The 24,598-nt window shown below is 40.9% G+C and overlaps 1 protein-coding gene and 1 non-coding gene across 4 annotated transcripts in view; both read left to right on the forward strand.

The window, feature by feature from the left end:
• LOC118001793 (tubby-related protein 4) overlaps positions 1–24,598 on the forward strand; it is a 238,822-nt gene that overhangs the window by 159,193 nt on the left and 55,031 nt on the right. For all 3 annotated transcript variants that reach the window (XM_034991941.1, XM_034991940.1, XM_034991939.1), the window contains one exon: positions 9,017–9,178. In XM_034991941.1, coding sequence (XP_034847832.1) covers positions 9,017–9,178 — 162 coding nt within the window. The remainder of the gene's footprint in view (positions 1–9,016; positions 9,179–24,598) is intronic.
• Positions 14,949–15,055, forward strand: LOC118001871. The gene has a single exon (XR_004676864.1). It is a non-coding gene; the product is annotated as a U6 spliceosomal RNA (small nuclear RNA).

Below are 24,598 nucleotides of genomic sequence, written 5' to 3' on the forward strand. Positions count from 1 at the left end.
GCATAGGCTCAGAGACACTTGCTGAGGGCGGCTAACCTGGACACTAGCTCTTTAGCCTGCTTTGCTCCAAATCCCATGCCCCCATGCTCTGGTGTGACTGCCTTTCTGGGTCAAACCTGCATCATCCCAGCACAGTGAGACCCTCCACCACAAGACCAATGCAGGTCCCCATCACACCAGATCCCTAAAGTTCGGAGTTTTGAAAGTCAGCCAGCTTAGCTGGGATAGAGCCCAAAGTGCACTGCACTGCTCCAGGCAGGCAGGTAACCTAGAGACAGTGTGAAAACAGCAATATGAAAAACACATGGACGCATGAAGGAAAATTATTTGCTCTTCTGGGAGGGCTTCCCTGAGAGCAGCGAGCATGTGCTCCCCTCGCCCAGGACAAAGGAGCTGGCTGGCTCCATTCCCCTCCCCCGCCCCCTGCATAAACCAACCTCAGTAAATAGCACAGTGCCAACACTGGCTGACTACCCTGCTAATGCCAAGCCCTGCCTCCCACCCCCCTCCCCGCCCCACACTCTGCTGGTACTGCTTTTCTCCACCAAGTGTGCCTAACGATGAGCACAGTGGGTCCCTTCCCCAGAAGACCAGCAGAAACCCACACACACACCATGTCTACCAACCATAGCGTTCTGCAAGCCTTCTTTTCTAGTGGAAGTGGCATCTGGTCTCATTTAACAAGAAGACCAGAGTACACACACTTAAAACTCACCACACTTTGGCCAAGGTCCGAACACTGTCCATTGCAGACAAGGAGAGCCTCTGTAGATGACTGACCTGAGGGATAGAGCAGCCAGAACACAGCAGCAGTGCGCATACAGCACACACCAGAGACCCTTCCTGAAGCACCGGGCCCTGGACATTGTATGACCTCTTCTTCATAAAGCCATTACTCTCAGGAGCAGGAAACATAACAGGATTTTCTAGCACAGAGAAGACAGAGACCTAGACAAAATGCCAGGACAGAGGAATTCATCCCAAAGAAAGAACAAGAAAATGTCACGGCCAGAGAGCTAATCAAAACAGATTTAAGTAATATGCCTTATGCAGAATTTAAAGGAACAGTCATAAGGATACTCACTGGGCTTGAGAAAAGCACGGAAGAACTCAGGGAGACCTTTACCACAGAGATAAAAGAGCTAAAAAACAGGCAGAAATGAAAAATGCAATGTCTGAGATTCTAAACCGACTGGATGTCATGACCACAAGGATGGAAGAAGTAGAGGAATGAGTAAGTGGTATAGAAGATAGAATTACAGAAAATAAGCTGAACAATAACAAAAAATTACGGATCACAAGAGTAGACTTGGGGAACTCAGTGATTCCATCTAACCTAGTAACATTCATGTCATAGGAGTCCCAGAAGAAGAAGAGAGAGAAAAGGGGGCAGAAGGTTTATTTGAGGAAATCATAGCTGAAAACTTCCCTAATCTGGGGAAGGAAACAGACATCCAAATCCAGGAGGCATAGAGAACTCCCATCAAAATCAACAAAAGCAGGCCAACACGAAGACATATTGTAGTTAAATTTGCAAAATATAGTGATAAAAAAATCCTAAAAGCAGCAAGACAAAAGCAGTCCCTGACTGACAAGGATAGACCCAAAGATTAGCAGCAGATCTCTCCACAGAAACTTTGCAAGCCAGAAGAGAGTGGCATGATATATTCAACATGCTAAGTGGGAAAAATCTCAATCCAACAAGACTATCATTCAGAATAGAAGGACAGATAAAGAGTTTCCAAGACAAACAAAAACCAAAGTGGTTTTTGACCACTAAACCAGCCCTGCAAGAAATATGAAAGGGGACTCTTTGAGTGGGAAAGAAAGACCAAGAGTGACAAAGACTAGAAAGGACCAGAGAAAATGTTCAGAAACAACAACAAAACAAGTAATAAAATAGCACTAAATACATATCTACTGATAATTATACTGAATGTAAATGGACTAAATGCTCCAATGAAAAGACATAGGGTGTCACAGTGCATAAAAAAATCTGCCTACAAGAGATTCATTTTAGACCTAAAGATACTTGCAGGTTGAAAGGGGATGGGGAAATATTTATCATGCAAATAGGTGTCATAGGAAAGCCAGAGTAGCAATACTTATATCAGACAAACTAGATTTTAAAACGAAGACTATAACAAGAGATGAAGAAGGGCACTATATCACAATAAAGGGGACTATCCCGACAAGAAGATCTAACAATTATAAATACTTATGCCCCCAACTTGGAAGCATCCAAATATATAAAGTGATAACAAACATAAAGGAACTCATTGATAATAATAATAGTGGGGGACTTTAACAACCCACTTACATCAATGGACAGATTGTCTAAGCAGAAAAACAAGGAAGCAGTAGCTTGGAATGACACACTGGGCGAGATGGGCTCAACAGATATATTCAGAACAGTCATCCCAAAGCAGCAGAATATACATTCTTTTCAAGTGCACATGGGACATCCTCCAGAGTAGATCACATACTAGGTCACAAATCAGGCCTCAGCAGGTACAAAAGGATTGAGATCATACCATGCATGTTTTCTGACCACAACGCTATGAAACTTGAAGTCAGCCACAAGAAAAAATTTGTAAAGACCACAAATACGTGGAGGTTGAACAACATGCTACTAAAGAATAAATGAGTCAACCAGGAAACTAAAGAAGAAATTTGAAAACTACGTAGAAAACAAATGAAAATGAAAATATGGTGGTTCAAAACCTTTGGGCTGCAGCAAAAGCAGTCCTAAGAGGGAACTAAATATAGGCCTACTTCAAGAAGCAAGAAAAATCTGAAATAAACAACCTAACCTTACACCTAAAGGAGCTAGAAAAAGAACAACAAATGAAGCCTAAAGCCATCAGAAGGGAAATAATGAAGATTAGAGCAGAAATAAATGACATCAAAAAAAACAAAAAAACAAAAAAAACAACAGTGGAATTAAGCAATGAAACCAGGAGCTTGTTCTTTGAAAAAAGTAATAAATTGATAAACCACTAGCCAGACTTATCAAAAAGAAAAGAGAAAGGACCCAAATAAATAAAATCACAAATGAGAGAAGACAAATAAAAACTAATACCACAGAAATACAATTATAAGAGAATATTATGAAAAATTATATACCAACAAATTGGACAATCTGGAAGAAATGGATAAATTTCTAGAAACATATAAACTACTAAAACTGAAACAGGAAGAAATAGAAAACTTGAACAGACTGATAACCAACAAAGAAATTGAATCAGTAATCAAAAATCTCCCAACAAACAAAAGTCCAGGGCAAATGGCTTCACAGGGGAATTCAACTAAACATTTAAAGAAGAGTTAATACCCATTCTTCTCAAACTATTCCAGAAAACAGAAATGGAAGGAAAACTTCCAAACTCATTCTATGAGGCCAGCATTACCCTGATTCCAAAATCAGACAAAGACTCCACTAAAAAAGTGAGCTACAGGCCAATATCCCTAATGAACACAGATGCAAAAATTCTCAACAAAATACTAGCAAATTGAATCAAACAGTACATTAAAAGAATCATTTCATCAAAATCAAGTAGGATTTATTCCTGGGCTACAAGGGTGGTTCAATACTTGCAAATCAATCAATGTGATACACCACATTAATGAAAAAAAAAAAGGGTAAGAACCATGTAATCCTCTCAATAAATGTAGAAAAAGCACTTGACAAAGTACAACATCCACTCATAATAAAAAAACCCTCAACAAAGTAGGGATTGAGGGAACATACCTCAACCTCATAAAGGCCATGTACGAAAAACCCACAGCTCATATCTTCCTCAATGGGGATAAACTGAGAGCATTTCCTCTGTAGTCACAGACAAGACAGGGATGTCCACTCTCACCAGTGTTGATTCGCATAGTACTAGAAGGCCTGGCCACAGGAATCAGACAGCAGAAAGAAAGAAAAGGCACCCAGATTGGCAAGAAAGAAGTCAAGCTTTCGCTATTTGCAAACAACATGCTACTCTATATAGAAAACCCAAAGGATGGGGCTCCTGGGTGGCTCAGTCGTTAAGCATCTGCCTTCGGCTCAGGTCATGATCCCAGGGTCCTGGGATGGAGCCCCGCATCCGGCTCCCTGCTCTGCGGGAAGCCTGCTTCTCCCTCTCCCATTCCCCCTGCTTGTATTCCCTCTCTCGCTGTGTCTCTCTCTGTCAAATAAATAAATAAAGTCTTAAAAAAAAAAAAAAAAAGAAAACCCAAAGGACTCCACCAAAAAATTGCTAGAACTGATATATGAATTCAGTAAAGTTGTAGGATACAAAATCAACATACAGAAATCTGGTGCATTTCTATACACCAGTAATGAAGCAGCAGAAAGAGAAGTTAAGGAATCGATCCCATTTGCAATTGCACCAAAAACCATAACATACCTAGGAATAAAGTTAACCAAAGAGGTAAAAGATCTGTACTCTGAAAACCATAAAACACTGATGAAAGAAAGTGAAGATGACACAAAGAAATGGATAACATTCCATGCTCATGGATCAGAAGAACAAATATTGTTAAAATGTCTGCACTACCCAAAGCAATCTACACATTTAATGCAATCCCTATCAAAATACCACCAGCTTTTTCCACAGAGCTGAACAAACAGTCCTAAAATTTGTATGGAACCACAAAAGACCCTGAACAGCCAAAACAATCTTGAAAAAGCAAAGCGAAGCTGGAGGCATCACTTCAAGTTACATTACATAGCTGTGTAGTGATCAAGACAGTAAGAGTACTGGCACAAAAACATACACACAGATCAGTGGAACAGAATAAAAATCCCAGAAATGAACCCACAACTATATGGCTAACTAATCTTTGACGAAGCAGGAAAGAATATCCAGTGGAAAAAAGACAGTCTCTTCAACAAATGGTGGTGGGAAAACTGGACAGCTACATGCAAAAGAATGAAACTAAAGTACTTTCTTATACCATACACAAAAATAAATTCAAAATGGATGAAGTGGATGTGAGACAGGAAACCATCAAAATCTTAGAGGAGAACATAGGCAGTAACCTCCTTGAATCGGCTATAGAAACTTCTTAATAGATACATCTGCTGAGGCAAGGGAAACAAAAGCAAAAAAACGTGTTGGGACTTAATCAAAAACTCCTGCGCAGCAAAGGAAACAATCAACAAAACTACAAGGCATCCTTCACATTGGGAGAAGATAATTTGCCAATGATGTATCTGACAAAGGGTTAGTATCCAGAATCTATAAAGAACTTAAAAAATTCAACACCCAAAAACAAATAATCTAGTTTAAAAATGGGCAGAAGATACGCATAGACATTTTTCCAAAGAAGACATATGGATAGTTAATAGACATATGAAAAGATGCTCAACATCATTCATCATCAGGGAAATACAAATCAAAACTACAGTGAGATATCACCTCACGCCTGTCAGAATGGCTGTAGTTAACACCGGAAACAACAGATGTTGATGAGGATGCAGAAAAGGGGGAACCCTTTTGCAAAGCTAGCGGGAATGCAAACTGGTACAGACACCCTGGAAAACAGTGTGGAGGTTCTTCAGAAAGTTAAAAATAGAACTGCCCTACAATCTAGCAATTGTACTACCAGGTATTTACCCAAACGATACAAAAATACTGATTTGAAGGGGCACATGCACCCCGATGTGTATAGCAACATTATCAACAACAGCCAAATAATGGAAAGAGCCGAAATGTCCATCGACTGATGAATGGATAAAGATGATGTGGTATATATTACACACACACAATGGAATACTACTTAGCCATAAAAAAGAATGAAATCTTGCCATTTGCAACGATATAGATGGAGCTAGAGAGTATTATGCTATGCAAAATAAGTCAGAGAAAGTCAAATACCATATGATTTCACTCATGTGGAATTTAAGAAACAAACAGATGAAATAGGGGAAAATTTAAAAAAAAAGAGAGAAGCAAGCCAGAAAACAGAGTCTTAACTATAGAGAACAAACTGAAGGTTGCTAGAGGCAAGGTGGGCAGGGGATGGGGTAAATGGCTGATGGGGATTAAGGAGGGCACTTGTGATGAGCACTGGGTGTTGTATCTAAGTGATGAATCACTGAATTCTACACCTGCAACTAATATTACATTATGTTAACTAACTAGAATTTAAATAAAAACTTAAAGAAATACAGTATAGCACTGTAAATGTATTTTCCTTATGATCTGGTTAATAACCATTTTCTTTTCTCTAACGGGATTGTAAGAATACAGTGTATAATAGCTATAACATACAAAATATGTATTAATTGACTGTCTTTTTTGCTATTCATAAGGCTTCTGGTCAACAGTAGGCTATTAATAGTTAAGTTTTCGGGGAATCAAAAGTTACATGTGGATTTTCAGCTGCCTAGGGGTCAGCATTCCTAGGCCCTGAGTTGTTCAAAGGTCAACCATATTGTGAAAGGATCACCATAATAACTCTAGGTAACATCCAGGGAATAATCTTTGACAAATGGTGCTGAAACAACTGAATGTCTATATTTTAAAACAAAAACAAAAAAACCCTTGCGGCACCTGGGTGGCTCAGTCAGCTAAGCGCCTGCCTTCAGCTCAGGTCATGATCTCAGGGTCTTAGGATCGAGACCCATGTCGGGGGCCTCCCCAGTCAGTGGGGAGTCTCCTTCTCCCTCTTCCTCTCCCTCTGCCCCTAATCCCACTCGTGCTCACTCTCTCTCTCTCAAATAAATAAAATCTTAAAAAAAAACAAACCCTTGATTGTGACGTTACACTCTGTACAAAAATTAACTCTAAATAAATCGCAGATGTGCAGGTAAAAACTAAACTTCTCTGGAAACCTTTGGTTTGCAACCTTTAGGTAAACATTAGGTAAACATTAGGTAATTAGGTAAACATTCAATGGATTGGACACAAAAAGCATGAAGCCTGAAAGAAAAAAATTGATACTGGACTTCATCAAAACTTAAGACTTTCACTTTTTGAAAGGTACCACTAAGAAAATGAAAAGGCAAGCCACAGAGTAAGAGAAATTATTTGCAGCACTCATATCTGACAAAGGATTGTATCTGGAATTTTTTTCACACAATAAGGTTGAAAACTCATATATTCATATATATGCAGACATAATATATACATCTGTATGAATATTCATACACATAACACATATATATGAATGAATGAATGGATACATATAGCAAGGGATTTGAACAGACGTTTCCCAAGAGATGATGTGCAAATAATCAATAAGCATGTGAAATGATGCTCAAAATGGCTACATTGGAGAAATGCACAGTGTTCTATCACTATGTACCTACTCGAATAGCTAAAATAAAAGAGACTGACAACACCAAGTGCGGGTGAGGAGTGGACGTGCTGGTACTCTCATACACTGCCGCTGGGAGTATAAAATGGCATAACCACTTTGGAAAATAGTTTGGTCATTTCTTATGCAGTTAGGCATGCACTTACCATACAATCCAGCAGTTAATTCCACTCTTAGGTATTTATTTACTCAAGAGAAATGAAACCGTGTGTCTTCAAAAAGTCTTGCACGTGAATGTTCATAGCAATTTTATAATAGACAAATACTGGAAATAACCTAAATGCCTGGCAGTTTGGGTGGATAAATAAATTGTGGTCTATTTATACAATGGAATAGTACTCATCTGTGAAAAGGAATGAACTGTTAATGCACACAAGAATTTAGAATACTCTCAAACCATTTTACTGAGTAAGAGCAGCCATACACAAAAGTGAACATATTATACAGTTCCATTCATGTAAAATTCAAGAATAAGCAGCTAGTGAGAGAAATTAGATGACTGGTTGCCCTGGACCAAGGGTAAGGGTAGGGGATTGACTTCTGAGGGGGAACTTTATTTTATTGTATATAAATTATACCTCAATAAAGTTGATTTTTAAAAAGATAATAAATACTATCAGCAACTACTTGCCAACAGTTTGGAAAACTTAAACTGGAAATTTTTTTTTAAATAACTTAATAGAACTGACTCAAGAAGAAGTAAAAAGCTTAAAAGTTTGACTAATACTAAAACTATTAAGTAAATTGAAGTAATGATTAAAAATCTTCCTACAAAAAAATTCAAAGCCAGGTAGTTTTATAGGCATGTTATACCAGGCTTTCAAACAACAGGTCATCCCAGTTTATACAAATTCTTCCAGGCCGTGAGACAAGAGGAAGTACTCTCCAGCTCATTCTGAGAGGTCAGCATAACCTTGATAAATCCAGACAAAGACATTACAAAAAAGGAAATCATAAGTTTATTTCACTCATGAATACAGCTGTAGAAGTTCTAAACTCATTACTAAACCAACTTCAACTGTGTCTATAAAAGACAATACTTCACCTCCAAGTTTGGCTGCTTCTGGGCATGCAAGGGTAATATAATTTGAGGAAATCCATAGAAGTAATTCACTACAGTAATAGATTAAAAGATTTTAAAAATGTGGTTACTTGAATGAATTCAATAAATGCATTTGATAAGTGTATGTGATTTTTCCAGTTAAATTTTTTTTTTTTCATTTTGATTAAGGGAATATTGTTAGCAAGATTGAGAAAGTTATATAATAAGAAACTGAGAACTTTACTATTTTGATAAATGACCCAGAGACACTAATGGAGAATCTGTTACTGTAGGTGGGAGGTCATAGAACCATGGCACTGGATCATTCTTGGTGAGGCCATTCACCAGATGTGTGTGATCAAGGATGTTACCTATCCCCTTTGTGTCTGTTTTCTCCATAAGATGGGCATGATAACACCTCCCACGAACAAGGCTTAAAGAATTAACATATGTGAAGCACTTAGCACTGCACTGACACTTGCTTTTCAAATTATATCTTTTATATTATATATTAGTGTTACAATACATATATTCTATATATTTTCTTTAAGGCCACCTGACTCTTAGCCAAAGGCTAAGTTAATGACTGTAGCCTTTGATAAAAGTGCTTTCCCTTTCAGATTACAAATTGACACCTTTTTGTCTATGTGTGTCTCAAAGGTGAGTGATTTCACGTGGAGCCATGATGGGACTCAAGCACTTATTTCATATCGAGATGGGTTTGTCCTGGTTGGTTCTGTCAGCGGACAAAGACACTGGTCATCTGAGATCAACTTGGAAAGTCAAATCACATGTGGCATATGGACTCCTGATGACCAACAGGTAAAGCCTCTTAAATATGGGTGTGTAATGTTAAAACCGTGTGAGGTGAGGAGGAAGTGAATTGCATACAGTCACACACGGAAGGGGTAGGGATGGGGGAAGCTGGCTCAGAAGCGCCTTACATCACAAAAGTGAAGAACAATGAATATGTCCAGGTGAAAATTAAAAACTAAGTGAACCATAGATTGGAGAAATAATATTTCCCATCAATATGGTAAACATTGGGTTAACATTTTAATTATAGAAAATATTCTTACAAATACACTTTTAAATCTATATAAATAGTTGGTAAATGGATAATGGACATAATGATTCACCAAGGAAGTTCAACTAGTCAGTATTCATATGGTTGAAAAGTGTGCATTTTTAGGAGAAAAATGCAAAATAACATAGTGAGGATATAGTTTCACTTATTAGCAAAAAATAATAAAATGATACAGGTGATATACTGGTTAATGATAAGAGTTCAATCAAAGGATTCTTCTTCATTGCTGGTAATAATGTGTACTAGACCTTTGGGGAAGCAATTTGGGCGGAATATGTCAAAAGTCTTAAAAAATTGTTGTCCACTTTGACCTGGTAATATACTTCAGGAATTTATATAAAAGAAACAAAAGGGGAGAAAATAAAAGTTATCGTCATTAAAGCATTATTTATGATAGTAAAAATTCAGCAACAGCCTACTTGTCTAAAAATAGAATGATTAAGGGGCGCCTGGGTGGCTCAGTTGGTTAAGCGACTGCCTTCGGCTCAGGTCATGATCCTGGAGTCCCGGGATCGAGTCCTGCATCGGGCTCCCTGCTCGGCAGGGAGTCTGCTTCTCCCTCTGACCCTCCCCCTTCTCATGCTCTCTCTCTCTATCTCATTCTCTCTCTCAAATAAATAAATAAAATCTTTATAAAAAAAATAAAAATAGAATGATTAAGTGAACTATGGTATTACCACTGAGAGGATTATATAATAAGTAGTTCAGACAATTGTGGGTTCTGGTTATGAAGACAATCTGAAAGAGCTCTTATGATATAATGTTGAGGGAAAGAAAATCAGGATATGAAATGGTGTAGGTGGTATGATTACCATGTCATAAAACAACCAAAGGAAACCCATCCACATGCTAGAAAGACCTGGAAGGAGACAAAATGCCACAGGTAGGTTGTTTTACAGTGAAGAGCTTTTGGGTCATTCTCTAAAACCCAATTTTAAAATTTTCTTTAATGTATCTGTTTTACTTTCATGATAAAATAATATATAACCTAATAAAGTTATATACTGATAATTCATTTTTTAAATAAAAAGATTGGCCAGGTAAAACCTTTGTAAATATGAAGCTTATGTTTTCCAAGCACAACAAAATCCAGAAAATGCCAGGACATTTCGTAGCAGAGATTTTAGTTTAATATTGGTAAAAGCAAGCAGTATAATAAGGAATCATAACTTTCATTTTTGAATCTTTTTTCTTTTCATTCTTTTTTTTTTTTTTTACTGAATTGCCTTCCACTAATCATTAAACATTCCATGTTTCCATTTTTTTTTCCAAGTAAAAGTGGTCAATATTCTTTCTCTTTCTTCTCAAAATTACTATTATGAGAGCTACGAAGCAGCAGTTGCAACTCCAAGTTTCTTCCATGGCTCTGAGGCTCCTAAGTATCCAGTAGCATATGCGTGTAACTCTAAGAAGCACTTGCATTTACTGTGACGTGTGTTTGCAGGTGTTTACTGCCCCTAGAGTCTGCTCTGAGAAGTCGGTGCAGCCCATTCAATGGCCTTGCCCAGACACCTCTCCCTGCACATTTCCTCCTCTGTGATGGGGGGGTGTGAATTATTTCCTGCCTGTTTCCCCGGGGCTTTTGTAATGATCAGATGAGTGAACAGATGTGAAAGCACTTACAAATGTGGAAGTGGAAGTCTTGGCTTCACATTCTTCCCTTGCCTCGAGGGATGGAACGTGGGAGGCTCATGTCCCAATCCCCTGATGAGCTCTGCCTGCCTGTGTCCCCAGCAGACAGCATACTTGGCGTGTGACAGGCACAGGACCCAGACACGCCAGGGGCACAGTGGGCAAGACTTGGCACCTGCCTTTGAGGTGCTGGGGCCCCCAAACATCCTGTGCTGCGTCCCGGCAAAGTGGCTGGGATAGCAGACAGCATGGTGTCGTGGGCATGACGGAGAGCAGGTGGGCTGCAGCTTTAAAGCCAGGAGGAGGCACTTGGACTTGGCTCTGTAGACCCGTCTGCAGGATCAGAGTGGCTTCGGCTGGTGGTTGGTCTCCTGGCCCACAACCTCTGTCTGAAAAACTGCTTTTACTGGGTCCGTATTTGGAGCTAACAGGTAGGATGTCATTGAAGGAAAGCGCTGCACTCACTGCCTTTTCGAAAGGTTGCAGACCCCCGAAGCAATGAGGATCCTTACGGGATACTCCCGTCAGTCGTATTTGAACCGAGACATGGAAAAATAACATTCCTTCCTCCTTGTCTGTCACTCTTTTATATCTCTTGCTTGGTTTGAAAATTATTAATGAGAAAAGAGTATGAAGACAATTTGAAATGTAATGCCCTGAGCTCTTACCATTGGGAGCTGATGTTTAAAGCCGCGCCTCCTCCATCTCAGGTTGTCTCTTCCCTTGTCCCCGAGAACCTCCTGCACTTAACATAGAGTAAAATGTTGTCCACGATGAAGCCACCTCCTCCCCTCTTGAGATACTGCTGATCATAAGGGATTTTAGGTTGTTTCTTAACTTTTTTAAATATAAGCAGTACTATTTTACAAGTGAGTTTGAGAGTCTAGGTATTTTCCTACTTGTCATATATTTTCTTCAGTTTAGAGTGGTGATCTCTATACCCTTTTGAGGATTGTAGACTACTTTAAATATCAGATGGAAATTGGGAACCCTTTTCCTGGAAAAATGTGCACACGTACATACGTGATTATATCTATCACTTTGCATAGAATGTTGGGAGCTCATAGGATTCCATGTTCCTCCCCCTTCAGATTCCTGATCTAGACAGTCTAGAGGCCACATTTGGGATCATCTTCCCCAACTTTCTGATGCATATATTCAAACATTACAGAAAAGTTGAAAGAATATACCTGCCTTAAATTCAGCAACTAATGTTTTCCTGTATTTGTGCACTCTCTCCTCCTCTCGCCCTTCCTGCCTCCCTTTCTCCCTCTCTTTCTCTTCATACACGCACACATTTTTGCGGTACTGTTTTTGAAAATAAGTTGTAGACGTTGTGCACATCACTATGAAATATTTGAACATGCTTGTCGTAAGAAGAAGATCATTCTTCCTACATTATCACCCCCAAGAAATTAGCAGTGATATTTTCTGGTATCCAGGCTACTTCATAGCTCCCTAATGGTTACAAAAGTGTGTGTTGTAAGCTTTTCTTTCTTTTTTTTGTTATTTGGAACTGGGATCCAAGTTACGTACAGCAATTGTTTGTTACATCTTCAGTCTAGAAAAATTTCTTTTTTTTTTTTTTTTTAAATGACATTGCCTTTCTCACAAGTTTAGTGTGGTTACTTTGTAGAATATTCTACAGTCTAGGCTTGTACGATTGTTTACCCATAGCATCATTTAACTTCTGCTAGCCTCTGTATTTTCTATCATTTGGAAGTTAGGTTGAGATTAGGTTTAGATTAAACAGGTTGGGTAAGGATAGTTAATAGGTGATACCCTATCATTCACACTGAGCCACATTAAAAGGCATATAATGTCTTGTTATCCCACTAGGAGGAGAGCTGAGTCTGATGGAACTCTTGTAAAAACAAAACTATTTTTCAAAACTATTGTTCTTAATTTCATCTATACTTATAGTGAATTTTTTCAAGCGATATGTTTCATGTCAGGCTAAAATTTGTCTTCCATTAAATTGCAAGAAGGGAAGGTGATTCTACCTGGAGTTTATATAGTAGATAAAGACTGTCTTAGTCTCCTTGGGCTGCCATACAGAATTCTACAGGCTGGAGGGCTTAAACATCAGGCATTTCTCTCTCATAGTTCTGGAGGATGGAAGCTCAAGATCAGGCCTTGGCAGGCTTGGTTGCTCTTGAAGCCTCTCTCCTTCTTTTTTTTAAAGATTTTATTTATTGGGCGCCTGGGTGGCTCAGTTGGTTAAGCGACTGCCTTCGGCTCAGGTCATGATCCTGGAGTCCCAGGATCGAGTCCCGCGTCGGGCTCCCTGCTCGGCAGGGAGTCTGCTTCTCCCTCTGACCCTCCCCGCTCTCATGTGCTCTCTGTCTCTCTCATTCTCTCTCTCTCAAATAAATAAATAAGATCTTTAAAAAAAAAAGATTTTATTTATTTATTTGACAGAGAGAGACACAGCGAGAGAGGGAACACAGCAGGGGGAGTGGGAGAAGGAGAAGCAGGCTTCCCGTGGAGCAGGGAGCCCAATGCAGGGCTCGATCCCAGGACCCTGGGATCATGACCTGAGCCGAAGGCAATCGCTTAACGAGCCACCCAGGCGCCCTGAAGCCTCTCTCCTTGACTGGCAGTTGGCTGCCATCTTCCTGTGTCCTCACATGGCCTTTCCTCTGGGTGCTCATCCCTGGTATCTCTTTCTCTTCATAAAAGGACACAAATTCTGTTGGTTTAGGGCCCAATCCTTATGACCTCATTTAACCTTCATTATCTCTTTATAGGCTCTATCTCCAAATCCTGCGACATTAGGGGTTAGGGCTACTGCATATGAATTTCGAGTGGGATACAAATGTTCAGTCCATAGCCTCATAAAAAATATGACTCTTCAACAAATATTTTGAAGAACAGAAAATTCACAGAAAAGACACTTATATAAATTTAGCTTGATAAACTTGAGATGTATTTATAAATAGAACAGTCTTTGTAGGGCTTGGAAGAAAAAGCAAATGATATAAATAGAAAATGTCAGAGAAATAAATATAAATATGACTGGGGAAAAAATTTCTGTGGGTCCTAAGTTGATCAAGAGTAATGCAGCAGTGAAGCTTTTGCCATTTCGAGGAAGTACCCAGCATCACAGCATAGTGTGTAGGAGGAGAATGCTTAGTCCCCTCTACGTTCTCCAGGGGCGTGGGAGAACACCATGCCTCTTGACATAGGAAAGTGCTTTGAGACCTATACATTTACACACATCCATCTAACCATTCTCTGAGTCTTAGGTGAACATAGGTTCACTTTGAGAGCCTTTGAACCAGAGAAGGTTGTTGAGAACCTGAGGTGCATTTCCATCAGGAGAGTTAGAGATGCCAGCACATGATCCTTGTGTGTAGACATGAGCATGACTCTCCTGGAAGAACAGCGAGTAGCTTTGGTGGATCTGTGTCCATGGAAGATGGGACAGAAGGAAAAAACCCCAGACTCACATGTAGGAATTCAGGTTAGATGAGGAAGAAGGAGCCCACCTAAACCAGTACGGGAAGAAAACTCTAGCTCCAGCCCTTCTTGGGAGAACGCTTTGCAAGAAGAAAGCTCCCAGGAACACCCTTCTGCCATGGGTACAAGGAGGTCTGCCAAGAACTGCTTCTCCAGCAGGTGGTTTGTCTTTTTCTCTTCCCAGGTACCCCTTATCTACCACAGCTCCTGGAGTGTGGCGCATGCATAGTTTGGGTGCCTGAACCATTTGGATTTATTTTATTTATTTATTTATTTTTTTAAAGATTTTATATTTGGATTTATTTTAAGGGGATCTCGAGGCATCGAAGCTGTGTACACTTCAGGGAGGTCAGCAATACCCGTTGTCACTCGCAGCGCAGCCCCCAGATCAGATGCTGTGTGGTTCATCCAGTGCTCACTTCGGCAGCACATACACTAAAACTGGAATGATACAGAGAAGCTTAGCTGGGCCTCTGCGCAAGGATGACACACAAATGCCATATGGTTCATCCAGGCCTCGCAGCTTCCTCCCTGTCCCTGACTCAGGGATCCTTTTCAGGGATCTCAGTCCTCGCCTGTTGGCCTTTCCTTCTAGTTGCTTCTGCTTTCTCCTCGGGCAGACCTGTCTCTTTTCCCGAGGCCTCCAGGGCTGTGGGGCTCTTTCCTCACGTGAAGCCTGTTCTCCAAGAAGCCTGGGGCTTCACATTGCCCCACCCAGCCCCCCACCCCCACTCTGACTGAGGCGTCTGTGACCCCAGGCTGCATATCCAGGCTCATGCTTTCTGGACAGTGCTCTCCCCCAAAGCCAGTCCCTCTTCCAGCCTTGTCTTGCCTCTTCCCTGTACTGTCCTTCATACCCTGCTCCTGGAAGCCTTCCCAGCTGCCGCCTTAGCCCACACATCCACCTCGGGCTCCCGTGCTCGTTCCTCGTTCTCACCTGGTCCACTTGTCTAGGGCTCCGGTGTTGGGCATTTCCCCTTTTTTCTCTCCTTGGGGTGATTTCTCCCACTGTCAGAGCCTGTCAGCTCCCACCTGAGCGTGCAGGCTCCCCAGGCTGCGAGCTGCGTGAGCCATCGGCCCCTCTTGTCCCTCACGCTGAGCACCCGCTCCCTGGACCCTGCTCAAATCCAGCTGGGTCCCAGCTTAGCTTGTCAGTCTTCCTCCCTGCCCCCTCCTCTGTTACTGATCACTTGCACCCAACCTGGGAATTCCACTGGACTTGCCTCTTCCTTGTCTTCACCCTCCACTTAGTCACCAACGCCTGGTGATTCCGCTTCTTACATCTTTTTGTGTCAGTGATTGTTTATTTATATTTAAATGCTAAAGATGGTGACATTCAGACCAGCTTAAAGGCAAGTGTTTCAACTCACACACACCTTGCATTCTATAACAGGGCTGCTGGACTTGGCGACTTGTAAGTTCTTCCCATCTTCATCTTTGCTCCCTGGCTGGTTCCTTCTTTTTGTCAGTGGCCACTTCTGCCACCCTGGGCTGCCCCTTTCCTGGTTCCTGAACAGTGAGGGAATGAGTGACTTTTCCAGCCTTTGAAGTTATTTAAAGATCTCCCTTTGCCTGCAGCCGTGGCTTGCAAACTGTGTTCCTCACAGAATTCTGTGGAGCTGCCTTCCTAGGGCAGGGGATGGAGTGAGCTTCAGGGAGGAGGGGGCCTGGAGCACCCAGACCAGATCCCCGGGCAACTCCACTTCTGTTTTAGATACGAAATGGGGATTATGTCTTACATTTTGTTTTTGAGGGAAAATCTATAAGATAAACATATGAGTCTGGTCTCTCTAACTTTCTATTTATTTTTACTGTTTATTAAATTTAAAAGCAGTAGTTTTTAAAAGTCAAATAGTACTACTAGGCTTATAATGAAAAATATAAAAAACAAACAAAATACCGGCACCTTTTCATTCCCTGTGCTATCCCTCCCACTCCCTGATCCCCGCTCCCCGAGGCAGCCACTTGTAACTCTTTGTGTTTCTCTCCATATTTCTGAAAGATGGGCTTGTTCTGTCAGATCTTGATGTTTTGGACTCAGGTGTTCTCTACTAACTTACTGCCTGGAAAATGAGAAGCTGGCTTTCTTGGAATGCCCCTTTCCATACCCAGCCTCCCAGCGTGCTCCCGTCTCCACGGTTAGTCATTCTGTGCTCAAAGTGCGATTCACAGACGACGGGCACACAAAACCAGGGTTGCATTGTCTGCCTTGTGCACTGTTGGCTTTGCCCACAGTTAGTAATGTTGCCTTACTTATTGCTTAGTTGTCTGTATACCAATCACAGATTAATTCCTACACCCCCCCCCCCCAAATATTAGAAATCTCCTCCGAATGTGTTCCTCCACTTGGGACTTGGTTTTCTGGTGCTGTCCCTCCTGGGGCCCTCAGCTCCCTGCCCCAGCAACACACTTGGCTCCCTGTGCCGTGGTTCCCTTCTCTCCCCTTGTGTGGGTGCCCCTATTTCTGTGATCACCTTTATTTCATGGTCTGGTGGAACCCTCATCATGGTGGAACATGTCTTCCAGGTGTTGGAAATTTCAAGACAGTTGTATGTTTAGCTGGGACACCATGACCCCTTTGCAACCCGTCCTTTCAGGTCTTTGGTATTTTCTTTTCCCTTTCTGGAAATCTTATTACTTAGATGTTGCCCCTCTAGATTGATGATCTGATTTTAATATCTTTTCTCTCCCAGTTGCTTTGCTTTGCTTGCTTATCCCATTTTCTGGGCAATATCCTGAGCTATATCCTCCCAAGTTTTCTTTGACTTTTAAAAAATTAACGCTATTTTTAATTTTTAAGAGTTCTTTTCTGTTTTCTGATTGTTCTTTTTTTAAAAAAACAACGTCATATTCATGGAGGATGAAACAACATGAAGATACTGATTGGAGGTTTTGAAGTATCTTGCTGTATTCTTCATTGTCTTTCTCCTTCACATTCTTTGTGGCTTTGTTTTGGCTTCTTTCATATTAGATGGTTTTCTCAAATGTCTGGTTGTCACTGGTCATCTGCTCGTATTTAAGAGGTGGAGACTAAAAAATGATCTGGACACTAGGCAGTGGTGGTCCTCTTAAATGATGGGCTCCGCTGTGGGGCGACCACTGGACTTGTCCTTCCACATGTCCCTCACCTGGTGACTGAGGTGGGCTCGTTTCCGGCACCGAGTTGCCGAGCTTTCCCTATAGGCCCCTGAGCTGTGTCTGTGTCCTGCCCCCGCCCCAGGCTTCTCTTCAGTCCCTCCAGGGGGTCAGACAGATGCACGCCTCCTGTCTGTGTGCACGGGAGAGGATGTGTAGAGGTTTGCCCGTTCTCTTTCAGGGCTTCCACCCAATCCTCCTGTCTTCTCCCAGCCCCATGTCCATTTTCAGGAAGGTCTTTGGCTTCTGTGGCATAAACCAACTTACTCCTGGTCTTCCTTGCTGTAGGTCTGGGCTTCAGTTTGCTCAGGTCTCTTTGGTCATTTAGCATGCATCCATCTGCTGTCCAGTTTCTAGATGTTGGCTTCTCTGCTGACCTCCTCTCTCCAGTTCTCTGTTAGAGTTTCACGCACATTACTGTTAACTGAGGGTTTGGGAAGGTGTCCAGGCCATCATATGACTCCCCATAACTTTCTAGCCTCCTCTCTGGCCCCCACTACCCTCCACACTAGCTACAGTGGACTGGTTTGATTTCCTAAATTCATATTGCTCTCCTGCCTTTGCACATGCTGTTCCTCTTGCCCTTGTCCCTTGTCTGTCCAGGGAAGTTCCACCTGTCCTTGAAAACTCAACCCAAACATCACCGTCCGCTGCCTTGCTCCCCTCCCCACCGAGGCAGAGTAACCGTTGGTCTGGCTCACTGGCTCTAGTGTTCCAGGAGCTCCTCCTGTGTACCAAGAGCACATTTTGTAACATTTTCCACATTATGTTGTAACTGGTGGTTGCGTGTTTTCTTCCTTACCATATGTGAGGGCAGGCATCACGCCTCATTCTTCCCTGTAGCCGGGACTCCTCAGGGCAGGAGTAGAGGCATGCAGTGAGTGAGGGAAGAATGCTTTCCCTGGAAGTGCCAGCTTCCCTCCTCTCTGTGCCTAGGGATGATTAAGTCCATGGCCTCGCCTAAAGAACTGCCATATTCCCTGCCCATCCCCAAGTACCCCCCCCACACACACACACGAGAGGAATCTCACACACACACACACACACACACACACGCACGCACACAAGAGGAATTCCTGGTTTACCCCACATCCCTGCCCTGGGAGGACCCAGCGTTAGTTTTTCATTCATTCTGTTTTATACAGAAAATACTATTTTATGCAGAAAAGTCTAAATTGGGGGATTTTTCACATCTGCCAGTATTGGCGTGGAGATTTCATTAGTTATGACTGATTAGATTCAGGTATTTTTTGTTTTGTTTTTCATTTTTCAGGCTATATGGTTATCACTCCTTTAGAAAGCAGTTTGAATGGGGATCCTAATGTCTGAATTCTTTCTACTCAAATCCAAAAGCAGTTTCTGAATGTGAATCATTGTCAGTTTAATCCTAACCCATGGTATAGAAAATCCAGCTCAGTGAGAATTATTAGATATTAGGATACCCTGCCAAGAAAATACACGTGATCTCCTTGGATGAAAGCCTTTGCAAGATGACATGTTCCTGTTTCCTGGCATGGTGCCCCCGCCATGTTGCCTGAGGACAGCAGGATAGAATTGATAACATCTTCACAGACCACCTGCCCTAAGACTTGTTTTCACCTTTTCTTCCTGCGTCATATCTGTCCTCTCTTTACCTCTCTCCGTGTCTTCTTTGCTCTGTAGAAATGACCATTTTTATTTATCCTGAGCCAACAGACTTTTTTTGTGTTACAATTCTGAAATTCTCCTCTTTATCCAGTGTGCCTATGACACATATTCATGATGAACATCCTGGATTTACATTTAGGAAGTTCATAGCCACAAGAAGGAAACGTTAAGCCTCATTTCCTTTAATGAGGACACAAGTCAGTATTTTTTAAAAAATCATAAAGGCAAATGCTTGTTGTTTATCAATTTTGGAAGTATTTATAGTTACTTCATAGAGTTATCCAGGTGATGAAAGATACAAACCATGATTAAATTATATAGCAGAGATTGTGTGTGAGGATCATGAACTTAAAAAAATATATCAAGAGCACAATCCCATACAATAAAGGAAAGAGAACCAGAGCTTTAAAAATACATTTTCTTCTCCAAAGTATGTACAGACGGTCCCCATCTTATGATGGTTTGACTTATGATACTTTAACATAATAATGGTGCAAAGGCGGTATGCATTTAGTAGGAACCATTCTTCAAATTTTGAATTTCGAATTTTAATCTTCTCCCGGGCTAGCATGGCACTCTCTCGATGCTGGGCAGGAGCTACAGCTCCCAGTCCACTGTGGAATCATGAGGGTAAGCAACCAATACCCTGATGGCCCTTCTGCACCCATACAACCATTCTGGCTTTCCCTTTCAGTATAATATTGAATAAATTACATGAGAGATTCAACACTTTATTGTAAAATAAGCTTTGTGTTAGATGATTTTGCTCAACTGTAGGGTAAACATTCTGAGCACGTTTAAGGTAGAACATCATAGGCTAAGCTGTGATGTCAGTAGGTTAGGTGTATTATATGCATTTTCAGCTTAGGGTATTTTCAACTTACGGTGAGTTTATTGGGATGTAACCCTATCATAAGTCAAGGAAGATCAGTAAGGCACAGTCTATAAGGGAAAATGATGATTTCAACAGATACATACTGTACCTGACCTTCAATTAATTACAATAAGTAGCCAGCGGTTTCTCCTTTGGAATGTTCTGTTAGGAAAAAGATATTTGTCACATAGTTGGAGTATTTTAATTATTTGCGCAGGTGTTCATAGTCCTAATGAAATACAGGTATACTTATATATAGTAGATTTTAACTGAGGTTAACTGAGGTGAACTGAGTGTAGGTGAACTGAGTTTTTGGAATTGTGATTATATTTTAATATCCACATAAAGAAATCTTCCCTATTTAAGAATATTCAGGGGGTGGCTGGGTGGCTCCGTGGGTTAAGCGTCTGCCTTCGGCTCAGGTCGTAATCTCAAGTTCCTGGGATCGAGCCCTGCATCTCCCTCTCCCTCTGCTGCTCCCCCTGCTTGTGCTGTCTCGCTCACCCTCTCTCTTTCTCAAATAAATAAATAAAATCTTAAAAAAAAAAAAATTTAAAAGAATATTCAGTAGAAATTGCCCTTGCTTAGAAGGTGGTGGTTTGGTGTGAAATGAGAATTCTTCACCTAATACATTTTTTGGCTAAATGTCCAGACTTAGTTTTCCAGGACTAGAGGTAATATTTGTTTATAAACACTAAAACTCTTTTTAAAAGGAGGTCTTGGGGCACCTGGGTGGCACAGTTGGTTAAGCATCTGACTCTTGGTTTCAGCTCTGGTCATGATCTCGGGATCGTGATATCAAGCCCCATGTCAGGCTCCACACTTGGCAGGGAGTCTGCTGGAGATAATTTCTCTCTGCGCCTCCCCCAGCTCGGGCTCTCTCTCTCTCAAGTAAATAAATAAATCTTAAAAAAAAAAAAAAAAAAAAAAAGGAGGTCTTAGGTAATTAAATAGACCTAATACTTTCTTAGGCACTTTAAACCATGATTTCAAATTAAGTAGAAGTCTGGGTCAGTACATCTTAAACAGCCCCAAGATAAGAGTTTCCGATTTTCAGGTTTGGCACCTGCAGATGTGAGTGGGGCTACATCTTCTCCTCTAGCCTCTGTTCTAGTTTATTATTGTTTTATTGTTTTCGTATTCTTTGACCTAGGAAGAGGGAAGGTGTATTCTTTTTGCTTTTGGATTCAAAGTGTAGGTCCCAAGCCTCTTCTCTGATCTGATAGGTGGCATTCACTGATGTGATTGGTGACCCTGAGTCCCGCAGTATTTGTCCACCACCTTTAAATCCTGCTGGTGCTGGGATGGGGACAGCAAGGAGAAACATCACTGAAAGTACCTGTCGTACTCTGCGGCATTTATGAAAGGAATGCTGTTTTTATGTACATACCTTGCAAAAAATAGGACATTTATTTCCCATTTGGAGTGGAGCAGTCAGGACTTGAGTGGTTAATGGAGCAAGGTCATTAAAAGAGGGATTTCAGTGCAAGCTTTTTAATTCATTTCGTTCAAAGAATTTAAAAACTAAAAATTTTACATTGTTTCTATACAATATCTTTTCAGAGATACTACTTGCTGAAAAAGAGACTGTCATAGATACTAATATACACTTAAGGCTTTAACACATTAATCAGTTACAAACAGTAATTATTCAGTTACTTTTTAAGTATAAGGTTATGATTGAAGTACCAACATAGAACTCAAGGAGATTTGCTAACTCTCCAGAAGTATTCTAAGTGATAAATAATTCTGGAGGGTTTTCTAATTAGGTAATTTTTATTTATTTATTTTTTTAAAGATTTTATTTACTTCAGAGAGAGAATGAGAGAGAGCATGAGAGGGAAGAGGGTCAGAGGGAGAAGCAGACTCCCCGCTGAGCAGGGAGCCCGATGCGGGACTCCATCCAGGGACTCCAGGATCATGACCTGAGCCGAAGGCAGTCGCTTAACTAACTGAGCCACCCAGGTGCCCTAATTAGGTAATTTTTAAACTGTGATTATTAAACCAGTAGTATATAAAAAATAAATAGAATAAAGAACTCACTCATTTTGCCACATTTGCCTTTTTATCCCTTTATTCTTTTTTTTTTAATTTGCTATACTTAAAGTAAATCCCCAGTAGCATGGCTTACTTCATTGTAAACCTCTTCAGAACGTGGCATTTCCTTCCGTAACCTCAGGGCTGTGCTCACACCGCCTGTTTACTTTGAAGAAGGCTCTTGTCAGATTGAAGTAAATAACTTGTCTAGTACTTGGATTAGCCCATGGCTGTAAAGGAGGACATCTGTTGCATCAGAGGAGACCGGGTATTCATTCTGAAGTTTCTCTTTGTCTTGCACTATCACCTAGGAAACGGCTTATAAAAGAAACTTTAAAAAGTCATGTAAATCTTTGTTTCTCGGCTAAAAAAAGTGATGTTGCCACCACAGTTTTATAAATGAAAAGTAAATGGCTGGTATTTGACTAACACGTAATGACTACGTCATAGATGAGGGCAACTCTTTGACAGAATAAAAGTCAAACTTACCAAAACCAAATTAAAAAGAATCACAGTATATTATTTGCAAGGAGTTTTTTATTCACCCTGAGAAAATACTTCCCTTTGCTGGCCCATTAAGTGCTGATGTTTGGAGTGACTCTGCCGACTGCCCCTCGTCCTCCACCTGGTCCTTTAAGGTAGTAATTATAAGTGCTCTATCAGTTTTAGCTTCACTGGACAGACTTGAAAGCCATTGTGCTCAACACAGCAAGAAAGAAACGTGGAGATCTCTCTCACATAAGCTCCTTTACTTAAATTATTTATCATTTTTAATACCCACCAACTCAATAGAATGACACCTCAATGATCCATTCCTCTGCTGAAGACCCTCAATCATGAGTGAAGTGTAAGTAGGTTAAAGGACCTATGGAGTAGAGCTCCTATCTAGCAGTTTGTGGGAATAACTTTGAAATTAGATTTAGTTGGAAACCATTGGAAAGAGTGATTTTCTTCCTTGCCTCCCCATTAGATTTTTTTCATGACTTTTCAGTAGAGTGTGTACTGCAAAAGGGAAGCCCATTTTATTTTAAGCCCTAAACGGAACATATATAGGAATGGTTTTTGCCAAAATAAGCAGGGAGGATGTGAATAACAAAGAAAATAATGGAAACATACTTAGGAAGAGAAGTCAGGAGATGGCCTCCCACCCTTCACAGCTATCTTTCTGCAACTGTTGACACTGTTTAGGTTTTTTAGATGTTTCTTTTTGTGATTCTGGAAGTTCTGTTGAGCTTTTCATAGGAGAAAATAGATTTCTTTAGCAAAAGCAGGTGCAGCTACTATGTTTATACTTTTTTGGTCAATGCTATTTTGGTTGACTGACAATGGTAATTAAGATGTTTAAAAATTAAATTGCTCTTTGTTATCTCTGGACTCAGATCATTGATGAATCACTATATAGAACACTCAGTATAGATAAATTATAAAATACATTAAATTAAGAAAATCTTTCTTGAAATTTATATTGAACAGTTTAAGAATGAAAGATGGAGGGACACCTGGGTGGCTCAGTCAGTTAAGCTTCACTGGACAGACTTGAAAGCCATTGTGCTCAACACAGCAAGAAAGAAACGTGGAGATCTCTCTCACATAAGCTCCTTTACTTAAATTATTTAGCCTTCAGCTCAGGTCATGATCCGGAGGTCCTGGGATCGAGTCCCGAATCAGGCTCCTTGCTCAGCGGGGAGCCTGCTTCTCCCTCTGCCTGCCACTCCCCCTGCTTGTGCACTCTCTCTCTGGCAAATAAATAAAATCTTTAAAAAAAAAAGAATGAAAGATGGGAAGCAATTATTCATACAAATGGATTATTAAGTATGTCTTCTAAAAGAGTATGTTGGGCAGGAGCAGCATCAGCAAGGTGGCTGAGTAGCAAGTCTTGGACCCTCCTTCCCCCAACAAACACACCAAATCAACAATACACAGACCAATTCCCTTTGTGAGGAATCCAGAAACTAGTTGATTGAAAGGCTCCTGTACCCCAGGTGAATGTGAAACCAGCCACATCAAAGCTGGTAGTAAAATTCAAGATACCCTCTTTCCATAATGACTACCCCTGGCAAAGTGCAATGTGATCGAGAGAAAACCCCCAGCCCCAGCTTCTCCCCAGGAAGAAAAGGAAAAACTGAATCATATGTCTAACATTCTGATTTTTTCTGGGTGTGGCTGAAGGACTGGCTTCTGTCTCACTTATCTCAAAGGGCTAGCAGGATGGCTGGGGGCCACTGAGAACTAAGATAGTGGTTTGAATTAGTGTGGCAGTACTCAACAATAGTCCCTCCCCCTGGCCCAATGCAGAGTGAGCAAGAGAAGAAAATAACGACAAAAGGACTACAAGACTGGCATAAAACAATTAACAAGATGGCAATAG

Source organism: Mirounga leonina, unplaced genomic scaffold, assembly GCF_011800145.1.
Source record: "Mirounga leonina isolate KUSES-001 unplaced genomic scaffold, KU_Mleo_1.0 Mir_54, whole genome shotgun sequence".
Classification (NCBI taxonomy): Eukaryota; Metazoa; Chordata; class Mammalia; order Carnivora; family Phocidae; genus Mirounga; species Mirounga leonina.